Here is a 23,379-nt window from a genome sequence, read left to right as displayed (position 1 = left end):
AAAGACCAGCTGCTATTTGCTGTTGCTGGTGGCTCCAATGCTCACCCGTACATTGCACTATCCCTCATGGATCTTGACGCCCACCCCTATAAGGCTGCATCACCTGGTGCGAGTGGCAGATTGCACTTGCAGAGGCTGCTCAGGGACCTGCATCCCAAGGGGTTTTGGGGGACACTGAGGTGTACGCCTGTGCTACAGGCAGCTGTGCACCTGCAGCTCCCACAAACACATCAATCAAGCAGGCATGAGCAGCTCCACAGCTCAGCGAGTTAGCAGTGTAGCCATGGCAGTGCCAAGTGCACAGGCTGACCCACCCAACCTGTGGGTACCCACTCCGGGAGTGCGTCTTGCTATGGGCACCAAGGCCCTTGCAAGGAGATCTGAGGCTGTAGTGAAAACCCACCTATTCCCACCAAAAGGCCTGTAATTTCAGAGGTAGTTTGCGTGCTTAAAGAAGCACTGGGCACATACGAGCTGCTGAAGTGACTCCAAAGCTATAGTTGGGGATCTTAAGCCACCCACATTATACAGGCTGTGGCTCCCCCAGGCTCTGCTGCCCCTTCTCATTCCTACCAGCAAACCCCAGCTTTCAGCAGCCAGTGACTACAGCCTGTGATGTTGGCTGCTCCCAGTGGCTGAGATACCATCACATCTCGCTAAACCACACGCAAACCCAGGATGGACTCCACAAGCCTCAGCGGAGATGGAATAGCAGAGGTGTGCGGTGAGGTCTCCAATGACTAAGACTTCATTATTTTTTACAAAGTATACTGCAGAATATTTATCCATGCATTACGCTGAATTAGCATAAATAATTAAAACAGACTTCGTATTGGCGAACACATAAGCAAAGGGCACTTGCTAATGGACCAGGCTTGCTCTGCTGCTCTGGGGACTCACTTAGAGACAAGTCCATGCCAAACAGGCCAAGGAAGGATTCATAATTGTCCTTCTTTTTACCCCGAACCTATTCCCATATCACCACAGATGGCTGACACAGGCTGGTGGATCAGCACATCTTACGTAGTATCTCCTTAAGGGTTAAGAGGAAAATAACGGAAAGTTCCAAGACCTCCAACCTATTCCCCAAGTTCTGCAACACTCTTTTCTGCAAACCACCCACCTACAATCAGTCATGCAAGAGGTGCTTGCTGGTGCTTCCCAGAAATATTGATGATTTGTTGAATCGCATGACTCTGCCTCCTCTTCTTATTCCAGGTATTAAGTGGTATTGAAAGAAGATTGCATGGCAAATAGGGAATGGTTTTCAATTGTTCTCCACGGTTCCCTCTCTCATCAGCAAGCATGCCGTGGTGATCTACACCAGCAGAGTGCAGTCAATATTACACACTGTCCCACAAAAGAAAACCTACTCCCAAGCCTTTTCCTGGTCTTCTTTTTCCATGAAACTAAAGGTTACAGCTGTCTCAGAGAATGGTATGAAAATAAGAGTATCTCCTAGCTACCTCTCCTTTAGCCTCTTTTTTCTTTAAGTCAGGTTGAAAATTTTCCACAGATTGCAAGTGCAGTCTGGATCTTTATTTTGTAATCTTTCTGGACTCTGCTCATTATCTACCAAAAAAAAAAAAAAATGCTTACAATTAAAAATGATCCGGTTCATTTGCTTCATTTATGGTTCTGTGCATAAACAAAGCATTTGGATGGCTTCTGGAGGTGAACAGGTCTCAAGTCGGTATCCCTGGCCAAAGTACACATCCCACCAGGAACAATCACAGGGGCTTCATACAATATATTGCGTTGCTCAACACAAAGGAAAATACAGTACATCACAGGAACAGCAGTCATACCTACAGGGAGACTAGTTCAGAAAGGAGCAGGGATAGATTGTAGCATGACCTGCAACCCCCAAGAGACGTTTCCAAATTAAAAACCACAAAGCTTAAACAAGATTGGTTTTTTTTTTAATGAAAATGTTCAACAGGAGTTTAGCTTTACAAAGGTGAAAATTTTCAGGGGAAAATCAATTTTCTTTTACCATCTATGCCATTAGATACTGCCATATTGCCAAGAAGTCTGTGAACTCTGGTGTCCTGAAAGATGGGAACCTCCTGGATGTTTAGTAAATCCCCTGTCTAGCAGAGCTGCCAGAGAATAAATGTTTTCAAGTGGTGAAGGAAACAAAATCAGCTTCTTTAGTACCAAATCACCTTTCTCTTTGCTATAAGGATAGGCTTGGACAAACTCACTTGTGCCCAGCGAGGAAGGAGGAAGAATCACAAAGAAATTATCTCATGTCACTTTCCGTAAATCACCGCCAGTGAAAGCTGAACACTAAAATTGCCACCAGGAATTTCTCCCTTTCTCCCCTGCATCTTTGTCCCTAGGGCATGGTAGGGCCTGACCACATTTATGCTTTCTCATTGAATTATTTCAATAGACTGACGCATTTCAGTAGCTCTAACCCCACCTAAAGTAAAGGGAGCGTCTACAGCAGGCACCGCATCAAACCTTATTTGTGTGCACATTATAACAGTGAGATACACAAAGGATCATGACCCCTTTGCAGCCATATGGGCATCACTGTACGATTTAATGAGATCCCATCTGTACCACCCTTTTAAAAGTTCTGGCATCCAAAGCTTTTGCAAAGAGCCTTGCAAAGCCCCTTCCTGCCCCCACACAACACCCTCGGCGTGTCCTGAAAGTTGCAACCCTCTTCCATCAGCAGCTTCCCACCTCTTAAATCCTGGGATATACACAGCACTGGAGCCCTTTGCATCATCTTTTCATTAAACACCCCCGAATGTTTGGATCTATAAGGAGCCCATCACATCCACCCATGCTGCAATCCCTTTTGGCCCTCAGTTGTTTATCCTCTGGTGTGGTTTGTTTTGGTTTTGTTTTAATATGAGAGGAACCTTCTTACTCTGAATTTTGGTTGCATAGTGTTTATTGAAAAGTTACTCAGAATATTGAGACAAAGTGTAGCATGTCATTAAGATAAATGGGACTTTTCTCAAAAATTAAAACAGCATTAAATTTGTAGATTTTATGGAAGGGCTGGCAATCTGTCACCTACCCAAGGAAAAGCATAAACTGTTCCAGTGTGAAAAGAAGCATGAGGGGCTGCTGGAATGGCACTACACAGTGTCATAGCAGCACCTCCAGCATGAGAGACTGTCCTTTTCAGAAGGAAAAAGGTTAAAAGACAGTTAATCTGAAAGAAAGAACAGACTGTGGATATCAATTTAGGTGCTGCTTTCCCACTGCACTGCTCCTGCTCTCGAGCAGGCCATCGTTCTCCAGTCACAGGAACCAGCTCTGTCAGGAAAATCTCAGCATGGTCTTCCATCACTTATGGCAGATTCCTTTTTGTAGGATTTGATCCTACAGCGAGGTAAGAACCCACAACTTCTCCTGAGTTCAGAAGGAGCCAAGACTGAACAGAAACACAGTGTGGCAGCCTTGGACTGCTGAGCCCCCTGGGTGTCCTGGGAAGGGGTGGGATGTCTGTGGTGGGCTGACAGACCAGGACTTGTGTATTTTACTTCCTTGAAGGATAAGGAAGTCCTAAAAGTGTTTTTCTCATTAATGTTGAGTTAATATTGAGTAACAAGACTTCTTGACTTCCATGCGAGCAGATCAGACTCACATCTCAGTTTTGCAGAACTGTGTAGTCCCCAAAGAGAAGTTGGCCACACAGAATGTCAGGTCCACTCCTAAGAAGCATCAAACCTTACAAACATATTCAATTTTTTTTCTCATTTTATGATCCATATTGCATGAGGATCCTCAGGTTAATCACACGTCTAGAGAGCTATCTAAAACAAATGTTGCAACCGGAAATTCTTATACCATTGCAAATGATCACGAATCTCTCAGCTCGCCTGAGCCTTTCTAGACTCATCCACTGTCCTATTGCTTATATCCAGACATGAGCCTGGGCATGGGTTTGACCCAGCTGCCACAGCTGCCCACAGAGAGATGCCAACTGCTCATAACACTCTGGCATGTGCTAAAGCCTCACTTATGCAGTGTGGGGGGGCTGACCACGGCAGGATGAATGGGGTGCCCCTCCATCCAGACACAGCTCTCCCCAACAAGAAGCAGCTTTATGCAATACTGAGCACGATCGAACAGCAAGCTCCAGACCAAAAAGCCTTCCCAACATAATACACCCCAAATGCTGACACTCCCTGCCCGCTAACAGTTTTCCTGTAGCAAAAAGGGGCGCAAGAACTGAAAAAGTGTCACAGCATCCAGTGTCCACATTTTCCACAGAAATTAAGCTGTAAAGCAGGAACCTAAGTCCCACTTTACGAAAACAAAAGAGGGGAGCAGCAACGAGTGAGGGGTACACAGCAGCACATCAGTAGTGAACGCTGCCTCTTACTCCTCGCCCAGGGCTAAAGCCCTGCAAACACCAGCAAGAAATTTGCCTGGAGGTAAAATCGCAGCCCTACACTCAAGTTGTTTATTTGTAAAGACCTCACCAAAGATCAAGACTTCCCAAGACCCAGCTCCAGGCTCACAGCCCGTGAAGCCTGGAGCACTTCATTTGTCTTTGGCAAATAAACCAATTTCAGAAATTACTGCTTAAATCCTCTACCACACAGGGCTCGGCACACATTACAGCATTAAAGAAAAACAGTAACACCGTGATCACTGATAATCCCGTCAGTTTTCAAACACATTCACAACACCGAAAACCACAGTTATTTGAATAGGACTCAGCCAATCCCGTTCTATGCAGCAAACAGATCTAATTTTTCTATCTTTCTTGTGAAAACTGAAAGGACCAGAATTTTCAGGCACGCAAAACAGTGGGGATTAACTTGACTTGTCACCTTTGGGCCACAAAAGGAGTTTATTTCATCTCAGTTCCCTGGTGGTCAGTTTAACTTTCTGGCTGACAAGTGCTGCGGTGCCTGGGTTCCACGTGCTGCGGGGTGACGCTTATGGACCCCAAACCCGATGGTTTTCATTTGACGCTTTCAACTACTGAAAGCTCCCGTTCGCTCGGGGTTTGTAACAGCTGGTTCAACCCAACGCAACGCGGGAGGTTGAGCTGAAGCCAGCGGTGTTCCCCTGAAGCACTCGGAGCCCTAAAATTGCCCAGAGCTTGGTCTTTCTGGCATCCCTTTCCCAGGGTCTAAGGCACACAGGCTGGGGCATGCCGCCCCCAGGCAACGCGGGGGTACGCCCAGGAGAGAGCCCCGGCCCCAACAGCAGCTGCTCAGCTCGGAGAACCCGACGACAGGGGGAAAAAAAAAAAAAAAAAAAAAAAAAAGTAAAACCGCTCAGCAGCACAGCCCGGAATGCGACCCGTGCCCCCCCACCCCCGCTGCTGGAGCGAGCCCCCCGCAGCGCCTTACGCCCAGAATGATAAAGCAAAACGGTGGCCTCGGGGGGGCACCCCGGGGGGGCAGCCCCCCGCCGCCCCGGGACGCGCCCCCGGGGGAGCCCCGCTCCGCGCTGCGCGGGGGCTGCGCGCCCGCGTACTCACACGAAGGCGTGATAGAGCAGCGCCCAGCCGCGGGGTCGTTCCAGGGCGTCGTAGATCAAAGTTTGGATGCGGCGGTACTTGGCGTGGTTCCGCTTCACCGGGCGGCTCAGGGGGGTCTTCGCCAGCAGCCCCAGCCCCGGCGGGCTCCGCTTGCCTCCCTCCTCCTTCCCGCCGCCCTCCAGCAGCAGCGTCCCGTCGCGGTCGGCGCCGGTGCCCAGGGCCAGCGAGCCCTGCTCGGGGTCGCCAACGCCGCCGGCTGCCGCTCGCCGCCCCGCCGCCGCCGCTGCCCCGCCGGCCGCGCTACCGCCCGCCGCACCGCGCCGCGCCTTCAGCCCCATGGTCGCCGGCGGGCCCCGGAGGCGAGCTGCGGATCGGCGGCGGCAGCCCCGGGAGCCCCAAGGCCATGATCCGCGCTCCCCGCCCCTCCCCCCCTGGATGGTTTCTTTATATGTTTATATATATATACACATGTATCTATGTGTGTGTGTATATATATATATATATGGAGGGAGGGAGGGGGGTGAAAAAAAAAGGTGGGATGGGGGGAGGCAGTCACATCCCCGTCAGGTCATCCTCGCCGGCGGGCACCTGGGCCGCCGCAACGGAGGGAAATCATCGCGGAGTTTATTTACCAGCCCGATGCCCGAGCCCCTTCCTCCCCCCCCCCTCCCCCCCCCCCGCCTCCTCTTCCTCCTCCTCCCAGCTCCTGCCTCCCCCCAAGCCCTCACGTTAGGGAGTGGCCCATTGTATGCAGCCAGCAAATAGCCGGGTGCCCGCCCCCCGCTCCCCCAGCCCCGGGTGTCTAGTCATCCACGCTGCGTGGGGCACCGGCGCCGGCCCTCCGCCACGGGGCTGCCCCCCGCCCGCGTCCCCGGTGGCCAGCCCCCAGCAGCCGCCGCTGGGGCCGCCGGCGCCGAGCGGGGAGATCCCGGCAGCCGACGGAAGGGGAGACCCCGCTCGACACCCGGGGATCCCCCTGCAGCATCACAGCCCCCCTCCCCCGCTGCGGCTGGAGGGGAGGGAGAGGAGGGGGAGGGCATCCCCGGCCCCCGGCGGGGGGTTGCTTTCACCGCCGGAGCAGGAAGGAGGGGAGGATGGGGATGAAGGATGCCGGGAGAGGCGGCGGGTGGGCGGCTGGAGGCGCTGCCTGCCGATGTGGTTCGCTTTCAGCCGAGCCGAGCCGAGCTGAACCGGCAGCCTCTGCCCGCGGAGGGGGAGTTGGGGGGTAGCACGCCCGGGCAGTCCCCAGCCCCGCCGGGGAGCAGCTTTTTGCACGGGTCCCTTGCGGGAGATGCTGCTTCTGCCCCAGCCCGCGCGGCCGGTCCCCCCCAGACCCGCCCCCCTCCGGTGGCTCCCCGAGGGAGCAGCGCCGGAGCCCAAGCCCAGCTGCAGCCCCGAGGGGGTCTGCCCTGACCCGCTGGACCTAAGACACCACCCACACACACACCTATGTCTCCGCTTTAGCGTGTGTCCATGCACCCCGGTGCAGCCCCGCACCTAAATCCCGAAGGGATGGGATTGACAGCCCTGTACCCTTTTCCTTTCCATTTCTTGGTTGCAGGGAAGAGACAGCTTTTGTGTGGCCTGCACCTTTGGTGTCCTGGGATTTCTGCCACCACACAATAGAAACATTCCCTCTCTCTAAGAGCTGCTCTTGAGTAAAAAACTGCCTGCAGGGCTGGGCATTCATGTAGCTACACCTTGGGGGGAGGGGGTGGGGGGGGGTGGTCGTGGATAGGTACAAAGGGTCTAATCAAGCCTTTCTTTCTTGCCAGACACTAATAATAAAATAAAATTAAAAAAAAAAAAAAAGACCAAGCCTTTCAGATTGCTGCTTGTTTTCATGAGAGGTCATCCTCCTCCAAATGGCCGAGTTTCCGTGGTGTCTCCTGATTGAGATGCCAAGACACCCAAGAGCCCTTCCAGACTCATAAGAGAAGCAGATTGGCCACCTACTCTAGCTGCTCCAGCTCCGTTCCCCAAGGGATTTATGATCTGAGCAGTCCTTCTCCTCTTTCACACACCAGGAAAAACACCGATGGAAAGGGAGCTCCTGGAGGCGATTTTTGGACCCACCACAGGGCTGCAGAGGCTGTACTGCTTAGACCAGACTACAGGGCACTATTGCAGATGTCCCAGGTCACTCAAAAATAACACTTTTGTCATTGCATTGCTGGGTGGAAAAGGGGCTGTTTCCCCTCTGATATTTGACCCTCTGAGGGTCCAAACTGAGCAGATCCTATGCTAAAGGAAAAAAAAAAACCAAAACACCTCTGCTTTTAGCTCTGCAAGCTCCAGCATTAATATGTCTCAGTCACCATGTGGTTTTGAACCTTTGCAACCCCGAAAGATTTGTCCACAAGCAGATGTGAGCAGGCAGTGTTGTATCTCACCCACACAGCTATAGCGTCAGCAGCCAGTGTCAGGTTAGCTGAGATCTCCACGACATTATCAGCAAGTGGCTGGCCCGAGTGCAGCACCAGGAACGCACGCGTTCTGCTCCCTGCTCAGCTAACATCTATCAGCATCATTTGAATGTCATTTATAGCTGTATTCCCAAGGAGGGCTGTGGGAGGCTAGGAAGTTTTGATAACTAGGCCATTTATCTCTCTCCAGCTCCTGTTCTACCACACTACAATAGCAATGATACTTCCCAATACCACAGGGGAGCTATAGACATTAGCAAGGATGTATGGGGCATTGAGAATAGAGCACTTACTTCAGATAACACCCTATGCCTTAACCTCCATCCCAGCTTTACATAGGAAGAGGTGGAAGGAGAAGGGGAAAGGAAAGAAAATTTATAGCTAACCAATTCATCACAGTTTGAACCACAGCTGTAAATGTTCAAACCAAAATGGGGATGGTAAATACTTGGGGAAGGGGTGGGGGGGGCAGTAAATTATTTTCACTTGCAAAGGGCCATACCAATGTCGAATAGCAATAGGTGATTAATAGGCAGGCACACCAGCTGTCTTGGCTTTTATAGCCCTTACACCAGGGACACAATCCTTTCCGATATCAATTGCATGTTGGGTTTTTTCAGTTGTACCCTCCAAAAGGCAGGCGTTCGGGCCATTTTCAAGTCTCAAATCACCCCCTCATAAACCAGCTTTAAAGACTCAACAGGAAAGAGTTTCCATCTCCTCTCTAAATCTAAAATCTCATTGCTCAGTGTCAGGAATTCTCCTCCTCCATGTTCCATCTGGGGTAACAATTGCACAGATGTAGCCGTACTGGCTGGGAAGCAATGTAATGCAAGAGACGTTAGCTAAAATCTTCTAAATTAGTGCAAAGACACCCAATAGTTTCAAGGGGACCTGAATCAGACTCACCGCTGCTTGGGACCCCAGTCCTGTTGCACACCCGCTGGCAGAGCTCCCACTCACATCAAGAGGAGTTTGGCCAGATGGAGCACTCCAGGCTATGATTTGGCTTGATGAGCAATTACGCCCCATTACTATTATTTATGATGTGTTGCTGGCAGCACCCAATGTGCACAGGTTTGATATCCACCTCCTTGGCTGACACCAGAGATCTCAGTAATCAAACACAAGTGCTTCTGCTGAGCTGGAGTTTGCAGCCAGGAGGCTGCAACAGGCTCTCTTGGAAGCATGCAGAGGGACTGGTGACAAGCATCTCCCAGCAGGTTGTGCTGGCCCTTCTCAAACAGAGAAGTGGTTCAGTTGGAGAGGTTATAGTCTAAAATCAGAGGAAACCAGGAAGGGATTACATCTGTTGGTCAAGGTAATATGGCTTTAGCTTGGCTTATTTATAGACCAGCTGGATTCTCATGAATGACAAAGCACAGGAGTGGTTGGTAAACCACACACAAACACACAGAGTGTGCTGTAGCAGAGCCACATGAACATTCAGCTGGAACATCTGGATCATGTTTACAAGAAGGAAAACTGCAAATGGAAAAACTCTGCAAAAGAGTTTTCAGGAGCAAAACGGACAAAGAGCTGCTCCTGAGCTTCAGTGACAGAAGAATAGAGATTTGGTCCTTGAAAAAGTGGTCAAGGACTATCTAAGAAACAGGAACAGAAGGCAACAATGTCTATAGCATGAGTGAAACTGTCCTTAAAATGTCAAGTCCCGCTTTGGTGGGACATGCTTTGAGAAAGGTGCTGAAAAGCAGATCCATAGGGATAATTTCCTGGCATGAAAGATTTGAACCTTGAGGACCTCTTGACCTAGGAGTCTTAAATATAAGAAGACCCAGTGCATGGAGAGTGAAGCCATATAACCATAGAAATAAGTGGGATATCAGTTTCACTGTAAGCACACAAGCGGTGTTGAATTTGATTGTTCTCTTTCTAATCTTCCACTGTCTCCTCTGTCTTACCAAGCAAAATTTTCGCAGTGCTTCAGAGCTTCTCGTTTCTCATTTAGGGTGACAAGATGTAATCCCATTTTTAGCTGGTCTCTAACACCAACCTCCACGCAACCTTCAGTAGAAGCTCCATCAAGCACCCTCATGCTCTCTCCTCCAGAGCTCCAAAGGCATTGAGGAGGACTCCATCCACACACAAACCTATCTCATGATCCCTTTCAATCATTTTGTTTAAACTCACTGCTGGGATGCCCACAAAATCTACCAGTGTGCCTGTGCACAGTCTGGAAGCACCTACTGATGAATGTCAAATAAGACAGTGCAAGTACAGAGTGCAGCACTGATATCCCAGCTAATCCAGGCAGTAGGAGCAGCGTAGCCATAAAAAAGAACTGAAGCCCCGCGGAGGCTGATTTAGGGAATTGCTATCCCAGACACAGCACTACGCTGCCACAGCTATGTTGTTCAAACACCCAACCTACCTTGTGTACCGTGACTTCAGTGTTCAGCAGCAGAGAGATGCTCAAACATTTCCTCTCTCCTCTTTGAACATCCATGTCCCCCTTCTTCCTTATAGTTACATGTCAAGCTCTTCCTTTTTTTTTTTTTTTTTTTTTGTTTTTTAGGGCTTGTTTCTTAGGGCTTAGTATTGAGGGGATCTAAGCGGCAGCTGCTGCTCCTGCCTGCTAAACAAACACAAAATGAAGCCTAAAAGTCAATCAGTACAACAACCTAGTCAAACATGAAACACTCAGATTTAGTCTTAAGTCAGAGTTGCAGGTTTGATCTTTATTTTTAAAAGCTGTGGCCTAATTTAACTTGAAGTTACGGTCTGTGATCTGCAGATGGTCAAAGTGATCAGATTGTCACCTTCTGGCTTCCAGATCTTTGAATGAACTGCAGGAAAGCAGGCCAGGCAGAAGGGCACACAAGAGTCTTGCTGGCGAGACTGAAAGCAGTGTCTGCTCCTTAAATCTGCTAATGGAAGAGGGGAGATTCCCACAAAGTCTCAAAGCTGTGCAGAAAAATAAAAGATAGAAAAATAAAAGACAGCCAGGTCTGCCTTCCCTAGACTGCAGATGAGCCTGATGAAAAGTAGCTGCTGCCTCAAGCTGTTTTCCTTTTCTCTGCAGTGACAAGGTGCAGTTGGAAACCAGAACCTATATTAGCTCCTGTTCAGGGTCAGAATAACTGTGGGTCTGGCACTGCTGGTCCCAAAATGGGCAAAATTCATTTTAAAAACCCCAATATAAAACACCATCTGTAAAATGCCTTCATAGAAACAGCACTCGCTTGTGGGAAAGACTTACCAGGATGGGTCCCCTGGTCTGAGGGCTGGCAGGTCAAATGTTCTCTGGCTTGCCACTGCAGCAGTTTTGACCCAGCAGACAACATCACTGCCTGCCAGAGGTGGAAATCGGTCCACAGAAATTACCCACACCACCTCTGCTCTCCCTAAGCATCAGGTCCCCCTCAGTGATCCTCTGAGCACAAAGGTGGCTGTCTGTGGCATCCCTAGAAATGGGAGACCAACGGCCAGCTGCCGTTGGCCTCGCTGCCTACTAGCTTCATGGAAAACATAAAGAGGAAAATAAATCTCCACCACTACAAATTACTGTATGGACAAAAGAAAATCAATGCACTGCAACTTCACACCGTCTCAGTGCCATTAAAAGATTGTTGCAAACCCATCAAAAGACCGTCCATAATTCACTCACGCTCACCTTACGGAATCCATGGCAGAGTGCAAAAAGCACGTGCGCATCCATAATCTAGCCTCATCATTTTGCACAGTCCTTGTCTTTGAGACAGGAGGAAGGATTTCAGCCAACAAGGTTCATGCATTGTATCAGCAGCTCCAAAGCTTGGACTTGTAGATCTGCCGAGCAGTGACCATGCTAGTCCTTGACTTTCTTGAAAAAATACTCATCCTAAGCTTTTTTTATTCCTCAACCGGCTAAGCAGAGCATGGTTAACCTTTTCGGGTTGTTGGATCTGCCTTACCACGATTCCTTTTCAGGTGTGCCCCTTTAACACACAAGGCAGGGCAGCACTGTAATGTTAAAAGTCAAAGGGCTGGCTGAAAAAATAACAGGTAAGGAAAGCAAGCAAGTAAAGATGGGTCTTCATGGGTCTTTAGCTTTCTCTCAGCCAGTTTTACTTCTGAGCCACTTGGAATTTCTCACTTCCCCTCCTGACTGCAAGTGAAGGAAAGTGAGGCAAGAGTCTCACTTCCAGGTGTTGGGACATCACCGGATCAACCCCAAATCCTGACATTTGAACTCTTGTCACTACAGCTGGCAGCTCTGAGGAATACAGAGTGGAACCATTACTGACTGAAGTGATTTTTCCATTTCTTTTCAGGTTATTTTTAAGCTTCCAAGCTGTGCCTAACACAATATAGCGTCTCCCTGTTCAAGTGAGTCTATCAACTGGATATTTTTCCTTAACATCAGAACAATAAATTGAAATGTCTGAAGAAGAAATCTGATTGCGCTATGGATTCCACAACAAATGAGGGCACTGTAGAGTTACTAGTAGGTGCAGCCAGTGAGTGCTTTTACAAAGGGCTCCCACCAAATTGCCTCTGTGCGCCCACAGCTGAAGAAGTTGCATTTGCAATGATTGTATTTCGCAGGGAGATTACCCACTGGTTTCTCTTATGCTGTCTGCTTTTAAACAAGGAAGCAGCCTAGCTTAGCAAACCAGTATCTGTTTTAGTACTTTCTGGAAATATTTATCCAATGCTTCTAATTTTATGCAGAATAGGAATAACCTCATGGCACGATTCGAAGTAGAAAAGAGGGGGGATGGCTAAAAATGAGAGAAAGCTTTGAATATTAATTTATAACTGCCATAAACTGATCCATAGCAAATTCCTCAGTCAAGTCCCATCTAGTGGAGCAAGACAAGAGGCCTTTGCTTTGAGTGTCTTGGGTGCCAGAGTTGTGTTTCTCCATGACATGGGCTCCATCACTGTTGGTAAAATATGAGAATGGTTGAATACTGGTACGACTTCACCACTGGTGCTGGGTAGAACCATAACTGGTTGTACAAAGCATCACACAAACTGAAATAGTGATGTTGGCTGTTAATCCATCATGGGACAGTCTGCTTTACAACACTTGGTAGTCCTGTTCCAGTAGAGTCCTGGTAACTTCAGTTGGAGCTCTGAAAGATAGGAAGTAGTCTTCAGATATTCACAGAATCACTTGATTTTATTTGATCTGTAATCAAGGAATTTAACCCAGACCTGCAATATGATTCACAGCTATCAGTCCTTCATGTGGCACCCAACTCTGATTTGCGAAGCCACCCCATCTATTTCACACTCAGCCCTTGAGAGGAGAACATCCTTTGAAAGAGCCTGTGGCCTGGCAATGATCCTATGGGCAGAGTTTCTGTCCACTGCCTTTGGTAGCAGCAAGATTTCACTTCATCCATCCAAGGATGCTACTTATCACCTTCCCCAAGCACCGGAAGAAATTGCTGTGTGTTAGGACAGCTTCTGTCTTCGCAAATATAAACATGAAAATCTATTTCCAGCCTCCCTTTCCTTGCCCAGTTGTCTCTAAGATGACACAAAACCCATTGCCAGCTTCCCTCTCTCATCAGAAGCAGTCTCTTTCTGAACACTGTGCATCTGAAGGACCAGGAAAAGCCTTCAAGTTCACACCAAACACATATCCCAGTTTTTAAATGGCTCCTCTGAAGGCAGACATTTTTCTGCACAGGCAGACACAGCTCTTGAGCCCATGCAGTCTCTTCATACTGAAAACAACCATGAGCTGCACGGTGCCAGGAGCTCACAAATCTTTTTCTACTTGGTTTGTAGCTGAACAGACTCGGCTTAATACATACGTTCCCTTTGAATGATGCTCCTAAATCTATGGCTCTGTTCTCAAATATTGCCTTTCTGTTTCATAATTTGCGTCTTCTGTGTGCTAGTTTTCAGTAGAAGAAAATTATTAGCTTTGATTTTAGAAAACTGTGCTTTATTGCACAAAGATAAATGTTGATCAACCTTCAGAGAACCAAAGTCAGCTTCAGGCAGGCAAGAAACCATGGTGTCACTATACCCTTGTGGCATCTCCCAGGTATAGCATAATTCTTATAGCTTAGCGAGCGAGGGATGCACTGGGAATCTGCCAAATTGAATATTTATTCCACTTGCCCAGACAGCAAATGTCCACACCTCCTACCTTGAATGATGTGGGACCATGCGCTGTCAGAACATCTTGTTGCTACTTTAACATTGTTGTCTTTGCTATTCTTAAAAAGGGCTGGTTAGGAAGTAGCCAAGAGAACAAGGTCACAAGGCTCTGCTTTGGAGCAACCCTCTGCCTACCCATCAAGTCGCACTTGCTAGAACATTGAAAATGTGGGTCTGGGTGAGTCCAAAATACCTGTCCAGTGACAATATGGATGTGGTCCTTAAATCATATTATTGCTTGGCCTGATTTCGTGATGGAGGAACTGAAGAAACTGTGATCAGAGGCAGTGTGTCTAGAAGACACAGCAGGAAGGAATAAAATTTTCTCTGTTCACGAGAGTTGATTTGGCAACTAATACATAGGTGTAGCACTTTAAGGATCTTGCCTTCTCTTCCTACTATTACTTATTCCTTGTGCAACTGTGATCAATATTACCCTGTGTCCCATTCAGGGAGCAGTTGTTTCTCTCGGTTCCCTGGGACTTGGTCCTGTGCTTCTTTTTCTTCCAAGGCCAGGGCCCAGAGTTCACTGGAGCATTTGGGCTTTAGTGTTTTGAGCCTACAATGCCTGGCGCTATGCAGGGCCTGGCATGGTGGATGGGATCCCTCAGCGCTGCAAGAACAGAAGTGCTACATTATTAATAAGCAGGGGAACAAGGAGGTATATAGCAGTGCAGTTCTTAAGTATGTGGATTGAGGTATAAACAGTGAAAGCACATCTGTTAGTCTCATCTCCACCAGATGGTTCCTTTCAGCGCCTGAAGTTATTGTCATTTATTTCATCGGTAATTTAGTTCAGGGCTTGCTGAGGAGTGGACACATCCCAGATAAGAGAACAGTGGTCTGACACCTGAAATCTTTGCTAGGAAAATACACCCGTGGAAATTCTTTAGCAATAAGTTAAAGACTCTCTCAGAGTATGAATGGTAGGAAGTGATTTAAAAAGGGAAACCTAATTTTTTATCAATATGTGATAAGCTCTTTCTTGTTACTATTCTTTCTTGGAAACAAGTTTTGGGAGAGAAGGCAGATCATTTTTTTTCACTAAAACCAATTTGAAACCTGATTCTTTTTTGGTTTAACAAAACAAAACCAACAAAATGGAAATTTGGTGAGAAGTCGTTAAAAGGCTGAGGAAACAATAATTCAAAGTTTCGATGTCTGAGCAGCTCCTCACGCTCAGAGCTTCAGGGAGATTTAAACCAGGGCACTTCTTTCTCCTTGGGGTGGACATGGAGGACATGCATGGCTGGCCAGGGCAGCATCACTGAGTGGCAGGCACTGAACAGGTTGTTCCCAGTCAGTCAAATGTCTGCTGATCTGTGGACCCTGTAAACTGGGAAGATTTGATGAATGTTTAAGTGAAGTTCAGTAAGCAAGGCCGCATAACTCTGTGTCTGTCTGAATCTTCAGACAGCCCAAAATTGCACTCAGTGTTGCAGAGTTTCACCTTTTAAAGAGAATGTCATAACCTTCTGGGCTTCCAAGCTGAACATCAGTTTTATTCTCTGGCATTCTGATGAAAAATGAAATCTTTCTTCCTTGCATGCTTGTCTGTTCATCTGGCTGTCCCATCTCATTTTCATAGCAGCAGATCCTTGGGCTTTGACTGTGGCTGGAGATTGTTTTGTAGGATGCTGAAGCCAAACTGAAGAGCACTTGAACTTAATTCCAGCTTGATCCTCTGCATTAGGCAGAAGATAATTTGTGATACCCAGATTCATTACAAACTCTGATGCTGAAGTTTTTGGTAGATATTCTAGCAAGGTGTAAGAACAAAAACATTGTGAGGTGAATGGATTCAGCCTCTTGAGTTCATGATGGGGCTTCGAGCTGAGCTGAGGAGAAACTTTTGGGGGGGTCATAACTGTAAATGTAAACAGGAAAACGATGATAAGGATGAAATTGAGTGGAGGGGTTTTTACCTATTTTGCATAAGCTTAGATAGAGTAAAAAAAAATCTTCATGTTAAGATTTGTTTGTAGTGTGTGTTTTAACATCTCAAAGTTCTATTCTAGAGAATCAAACCAGTAGTAACAAAATTGAAAATTTAGCCAAAGCCAAAATGGGGCATTTTGAACTAATAAAACCAGATTCCTCCCTCTGTGCTTTCCAAGCCTTGAGATTGCTTGCAGTACTGTTGAAGTTGCATGAGTTCTTTAATGGAGTTGAATTTGCGTGATTTTTTAAATAGTATTTCTCTGCATTCAGCAACATGGCAGCAGCCAGAACTCAGATTTTGTTCCTTTCCAGTGAGGCATCTTTTTCTCCCTATGTTTGTAATGTAATTCATCAGTGCAGTTTTACCATTTTAACAGTCTCAGATACTCATAATCCCACCCACCAAGGCCTGATGATGACTGAGGAGCATTGCTTGAGCAGCTGGAGTTCAGGGTGCCATGGTTTCCTCTCTGGTGCCCAAGCAAGCTGCCTACAGAAAAATCCTGCCTACAGAAAAATTACTTTTGTCTCTGCTGTAGCCATAGCTTTTGGCTATCTAAGATGGTCATTGCCCTATTAAGGCAAAAATGCATCCTTTTTTGGTTGCAAAACATGCAAGACAAGTTAAGAGCCTGGGGGATCCAATGGTCTCTCTTTTCTGCCATGGGGATTTACCATTCCAGATGTGTGATCCCAGTGAAGAGATTTCCCTGGAGCAGGGGTCAGGCACTTTTCTGTAGTTTCAGAAGAGCACTGCAAACCCACTTTTCCAATTTAATAGCAGAGAGGAAAGGGCTAAAAAACAGGTTTCGTCCATTTGGGGGAATATGCTTTCAGGCTGCTTTGGAAAAGACCACTTTCTCTTAATGCCACAAGGCGAGGTCTTGGGAGTTACAGTCCCTTGCAGGGCAGAGGCTTTGGACAGTGCAAGGACCAGAGCTCATCCCAAGACTTTGCTATGGCTTGCAGAGGAGCATGCTGCAGCCCCCATTTTGGCAGACTTGCAGCCTATGTTTGAATCCCACAAACTTAAGAGATGTAAATGTGTTAAAATATCTTCCCGGGCATTTTCTTCTTCCTTTGAGTCCTGGTGGCACTTGTGAATGTAGCAGTTCAGCGCAGAGGCCAGTTAGTGAACAAAAGCAGATTTACTACAGGAAAAAGTTAGAGCTGCAAACAGGGATCCATTTTGCCAGATCACTATCTACTTTCAGGCCAAATTACAGCTGATCTGCTGATACCTTGGCCAAATCAATCTGCCCTTAAAAGAATAATCTATCAAAGAGCATCTAAATATACCCAGCCTTGGAGAAAGAGCTCCCAGCAATTCATCAAGGAGGTGACAGAGCAGTTTAAAGGTATTCTCAGTGCAGCTCCTTCACCTGTAGCTGACCTTTCTGCTTGAAAAGAGACTAATTCTTTCAGACTGTCAAGACCTCAGTCTTTGGAGGCATCACTGTTCCCTGAAAGGGAAAGTGCCTGCACCACAAGATATTTTTGTTCTCACCAGGAAGCTGCGAGAACATTAATTTAAATGCATTAGTGAGACGTTATATATCTGTGCGTGCTGGAGAGAAGCCTGTGCTCCCCCTCACCACCTCAGCTGCCCTCTGGCATTTCCATCTGCAGCAGAGCTGTCCTGGACCAGAAGCGTGACTTGCAGCTACTGGAGACTGAAAGATGGAAGGGAAGGAGAGCTGGGAGGCTGAATCTGGAATTCCCAGGTCTCACTCCAGCAGCCCACAGCAGGGGACATGTTGCTTGGCCTGCAGGTGCCAACAGTTGCCCTTAAATCACCTAGGCGCAAGCTGTGTCAACCACCAGAAGTTCTGCACTAGCAGAACTGATCTAAAGCTAAGGGCAAGGGTGGCTTAGCCAAACCAAAAGGCCTCATTCAGATGGTTTGAATACCTCTGTCTTTCCCCAACAGATTTCCAGCAAGCTTAGAAAGAGCAAACCACTGCAATGAGTTGGAAATTTTCAATATGTATTTCAGAGTCTAGACTGGGATTTGTTGTGCTTGAAAGCCCCAGTGCTTACTGTTCTATGCCTTAATTTCTGTACCTTCAAATGGGAATGATGTGGCAATAATTAGTGTCTGGAAAGCACTTCAGATGCTTGTACGGTGCATTCCCTAGAGCCAGCTACCTACAATCAATGGGATATAATGGCTTCATATTATCACAATAATTAAATACTTCCAGCTCTTCACTTAACCAGTGTTTACAGTGCACCAGTGAGACAGAGGAAATCTTAACTTTATGTGGTTGACAGAGAACACACGTAAAAGAGAAATAAGTACAATATTCAGAACATCTCTATAACATGCACAAAACCCCTCGTATGCTTCTGAGCCATTAAATTCAAAGAACTGTTAGGCAGCTTAGATCACTTGATTTTAGGACTGCAGGAGTCCACCCTGAAGCTCAAAGAACTGCATCCATGCACTGCAGGTCTTATGCTTGGATCCCGATATTCAAAATTATACAGAATACGATTGGTACAGCTGTACTTCTGTGGCCCATCTTGAGGACATACACTTCATATGTTTCTAAATGGCCCCAAGTTGCACCAGGAGAGGTTTAGATTAGATTTTAGGAAAAATTTCTTTACTGAAAGGGTGGTCAAGCATTAGAACAGGCTGTCTGGGGATGCGATGGAATCACCATCCCTGGAAGTGTTTGAAAAACATGTAAATGCAGTGCTTAGGGACATGGTTTAGTGGTGGACTGGGCAGTCCTGGGTTAATGGTTGGACTTGATCTCAAAGGTCTTTCCCAACCTAAATGATTCTATGATTCTGTTTCTAAATTGACACCTTCAACAAATTGTTGCTGGGACGAGAAAAATACTTGGTCTCTGAGGTATCCATCTCAACAGCCAAAGCCCTCTGCAAACTATTGGTATGACTATTCTGTTAACAAGCAGATATTTAATCCACAACAATCTAGACATTATTTTTGCCTTTATCGCACTTACATGGTATCAAATGTAAAAGTCTGTACTGATAGGATCAAGAACAGGTGGTAGAGGCATTTTGTAAATAAAGGTATCTAACATTTAATTAAAAAAAAAGAAAGTTCTAGCATTTCACATCTGAATGGATGGGTTCAGTTCTGACTTTCCTTTCCTTCTTCCTTGAACCTGGAATAGAAAGGATAAATCTGGAGCAGTCAGATTCATAGTATAGCTACATATTCATATATTCCTTTTACTATAAACAAACACACAGGCTAGAAACATCATCACAAATGCTGTCTCATCAAAACCTGAACTTTTGTTGACCTACCCCTGTGTTTTGTGTACTTGAGAGAAAACAGAGACTAAAAAGATGGATGTGAATCAGACAAGACATTCTGAGTATAGCATGGTGCAAAGTGCATCTCCAATGTGATTACCAGGAATCAAGTCGGGCTGTGTTATTTCAAACCAATTCTGGGTCATACAACGTATCCCTCAGAGAATTTCCTGCAACATAAGTAACAACAGACCATCCTGTGTTTGGAAAACATACTCCATTTGATGTGTCTCCAAAGTAATACTGAATAATAGAAGATATTGTGTATCATCTTAATTTTTTATCATGCAGCACCAAAATACAGGTCAAATAGGAACATTCACTCTTTAAAAAAAAAAGTAAAACTCCAGGAACTCAGTCAGGAACTTTGACTTCTGTGAACTTTGCTAGATCAGGCTGCTCATACCCTTATTTGCCTAGAATCCTTCAGATACGGCATCTGATGCCATTTTCTAATCCTGAGATGAAGAAAGCAGACTTTTCTTGCAGTTTCTGAATGAAAAATGAAAGGAACTTCTGCTGTCCATTTGTCTCTACTTCCTTTTGTTACTCGCACATATAAAATTACTCATAAGCATTCACAGAGAAATTGCAATTCAACCGTAAGTAACTAGAAAGATCTCTTCATTAGGACTGACCAAAAGGCCACCTAATAATTCCACCATTCCTAATGGACTTTTCCGTCAGATACTTGACAAGTTTCACTGAAACCTACAGTAAACTCGGCGCATTATCAACAAGAGCAAATTTCAGCAGTGCGTGGCAAAGACCCTTGGACTTTTGTAAGATACCTTTACCCCAACCTTACACCCTGCATACCTTCAAATCCAAAACTCCTACTGCTCATCAAATCCTTACTTTTTTTTCAGGTGGCTAAAACACTGTATCAGCACCATCAATAAACACAAGCCAAACTCTGCTTTACGTGAACAACCACAACAGCAGAGAAATTCTTGTTGGCTTAAAGGGACACTTTAAGAAAGAGGAAAGATATAAAGACTTCCACTTTAACAACATCTACTCTGACTGTGCACTATGTGTGATTTGACAAGCATTAGCATTTTGTTTTGTTTTGGTCTTGTAATTAGAAGGATTGTGCTTCATTATCTGACTAGCTCCCACTGTGACACAGTCCCCATCATCTTTCTAAAAGAAGTATTTCATACACAGTATCCAATTCTGTCAATTGATTACAAAAGGTTTGGAAGTTCCTCCATTTCTCATTTTGAGAGAGTATTTAAAGGAAAAGAAAAAAAACATTAAAAATAAAAAAACAACCACATCCATTTATTCCTATGGAGTTGTTATATTCTTGGGAATGATATAGGGAAGCATTTCACACAAGGCAGTTTAATTCAATAGATCTGAATACATGGAATATTGAGGGGAAAGAAAATTTTTGGCGGGTTGTTTTTTTCCTCCTTTACTTTGCAGAATAGCTCTTATTGGGGTGGAAGCAGTCCACATAAATTAACGGATGTAAATGTAATGGGGAGAAGGGTGTTCGGTCATTGGTTTTCCCCCAAAAAAAAACCTTCTCCAAGGTGGTTTCTATGAACTGCATCCAGAGATCTCCATCACTTTCTTCTCCTCCTCCTCACCTCATCCACCAGTATTCTGCCCTTCCTTTAACAATCAGACCTTCTCCTTGTACAAAGCATATGTTTGTAGCTAATAAGATGATGTTGCCAGTGATACACATAATCTTATGTTCCTGTGTGCATATGTTAGCTACAGAATACATTTTGAGTATTCTTATATTCAGAAGGGAAAAGGTCTTTCCTATATTTATGCTAATTAGCATAACATACTGTACCCAGAATTCATCATATTCTGCTAAGCTCTGCCAGAGAAAATGTATTAATAGCTGAACTGTTGCAACCCTTTATTAATATCAGCATTGCAAGCTCTGTACCAAATTTAAGGCTTACCAAGAAGACAGGATTTTTGTCCTCATTCCTTAAATCTATAACTAAGTAGTCAGAGAAAAGGAAAAAATGCTCCAGGGGAAACAGCTTGAGTGTAAAGGCAGGTGGTGCTTAAACTCCACACTGGATTGTTCTGTCTTGTTTGTAGCCATTGGACCAGTGCTATAACTCTAGGTCTTGCTTTTAAAAATGACCTGATTATACTTCATCAGCTCCCAAACCTTTATGAAAGAAGGATTCCTAAAGACAATGAATACTTACAAGAATTGCTTGGTGTGAGAGGAAACTGTATCTACAAAGTGGAAGCAAGCCTGCACGTTACACTATGTTGGCTCTCTGTCCTCCTGCAGCACCGAGTGTTGTGTCCAGGTTTAGGAGGAACACAAAAATCAGAAGTCACAATTATTCAGAGACATTGAATAAAAACAGAGGACATGGCAGCACACTGGATTCTCGTATTTAGGCAGAAAAGTCGAGGTTTATTTACAGTATATTTCTTCAGCTCCAACTCAGGGGACTATCACATGCTTCCTCATCCCCAGTAAGATAATACCTACATCTTAAATCCTTGCCATGAAGGTCTGGGGAGGCCCACTTGATAGGAGCACTTCCCAGAACATCCAAAGTGGAGATGTCTGGCTCCTTTGAAAGCACTGGTCTGACATTGCTTTCTTCTCACTAGAACTCACTTCAACCTTCTCCTTCCCTTCACCGCAGCTTCACTCTTTACTTGCTGGTCTTACATTTTTATCACTGTCTGCGTATCCTTCACTCCTTTTCTTCAAGGTCTCACCTTCTCTTATTAGCTGATCTTCTCTGAACTGCTGGCCTGGTCTTGGGACATGTTTTTTTGCGGAGAAATGGAAAGCAGAGGGAAGGTTAGCGTAGCATATGTGGCCAGACCATTGCCTTATATGTCATATACTCTACCTGGGCAATCTCTTCTATTGAAGATTTTTAGCAAAGGAACTGCTTTGCTTGCATACAGAAAGGACTCATTCTTCTTGGATTCCTGAGTAAAAACTGACACAAACATGATTAATACAAACCTCCAACAATTACCACTGTTTAAGAAAGAAGTTCACCAAGCTGCGTAGGGAACATGTGAAGATAAGGAGGGAAGGAGAAAGGAGAAGGAGATGCATTACAACTTGTACAAGAACAGATGCATGGCTATAAAGCAGAAAGAGAAACAACATGAGACAACTGCAAAATATCATGGCATGTGAGCTGCTTTCTAGTGCCTCTGTATCAGCAAAAGAAATCATTGCAGCAAGGCCTGCAGGTGAGCACCATACCAAGAAAACAACTTCATCTAGGCAGAAGTTTCATCAGTTGGCTACACTGACAAGAACATGAAATAATACTAATAGCCACATAGCTCCATTTGATATAGGTTTTACAAGCCAGTCCCTGATGCAGAAGTAGGTGTCATAGCAAGACAAAACCCATACATCTGCTGGTGAACACCACAGCAGACAAACACTTTTGTTTCCCAAGCCCTAAGGTAAGGACTGTCTCTCCTCAGGTGCCAACAACCTTCCTTTACCTCTGTTTCTTACTACGCTCTTTATTCTGCCCTGAAAGGGCAATTTAGATCCCACTGGCTTTAATGATGTCTAAATCTCACTAAACCACAATCTTTCCCACACTATTGATGTTCTATTGAAGAGTATTAGTTTTCTGAGCTGTTATCTCTTCATCTTTGCCATGTTGCTCTACTTCATCAATATAGCTCATCTTTTAAGGTGATTTTTTTGTTAGGGTTGTTCATTTAGCTTTGATATGAACAGGGACACATTTGAAGGCTGCAAACCCTGACCATTTTTCTTTACTGCGGTAAAAATACTCTATTTTTAGTAGAAATGTTTCAAACGCAGTCTCCTTGGGATCACGGAGCTGTGGTGGGGTAGCTGAGATGACTGGAGTGCTACAGTAGGTGGAAAAAGCTCCTCAGGAAGGACAGGCTGGAAAGGCAAGCAATTTGCCCTGCATGTGAGAGCAACAGGAAGGCATGGGGCTCTGCCTAGGCATGGATGATCAGCCAGCTGAGAGCTTACGGGTCAGGAGTGGTGGTCAGGTAAACACAGGTGATATGATGACAGAAGTCTGCTACGATGCCTTTTTCAGACAACTGGAAGAAGCCTCATGCTCACAGACTCTGGTCCACATGGGGGACTTGGATAACTCTGGTACC

At 45.8% G+C, this 23,379-nt stretch overlaps 1 protein-coding gene across 1 annotated transcript in view; it reads right to left on the bottom strand.

Moving 5' to 3' along the window:
* Positions 1-5,847, bottom strand: part of KCNQ3 (potassium voltage-gated channel subfamily Q member 3) — a 203,463-nt gene extending 197,616 nt beyond the window's left edge. Inside the window, exon 1 of the mRNA XM_055706383.1 lies at positions 5,468-5,847. Coding sequence (XP_055562358.1) covers positions 5,468-5,805 — 338 coding nt within the window. The 5' untranslated portion in view covers positions 5,806-5,847. The remainder of the gene's footprint in view (positions 1-5,467) is intronic.
* Between the last annotated feature and the right edge of the window lie 17,532 nt (positions 5,848-23,379).

Source organism: Falco cherrug, chromosome 3 (genome assembly GCF_023634085.1).
Source record: "Falco cherrug isolate bFalChe1 chromosome 3, bFalChe1.pri, whole genome shotgun sequence".
In the NCBI taxonomy this organism is placed as follows: Eukaryota; Metazoa; Chordata; class Aves; order Falconiformes; family Falconidae; genus Falco; species Falco cherrug.
This window is presented reverse-complemented; position numbering and strand designations above follow the sequence as displayed.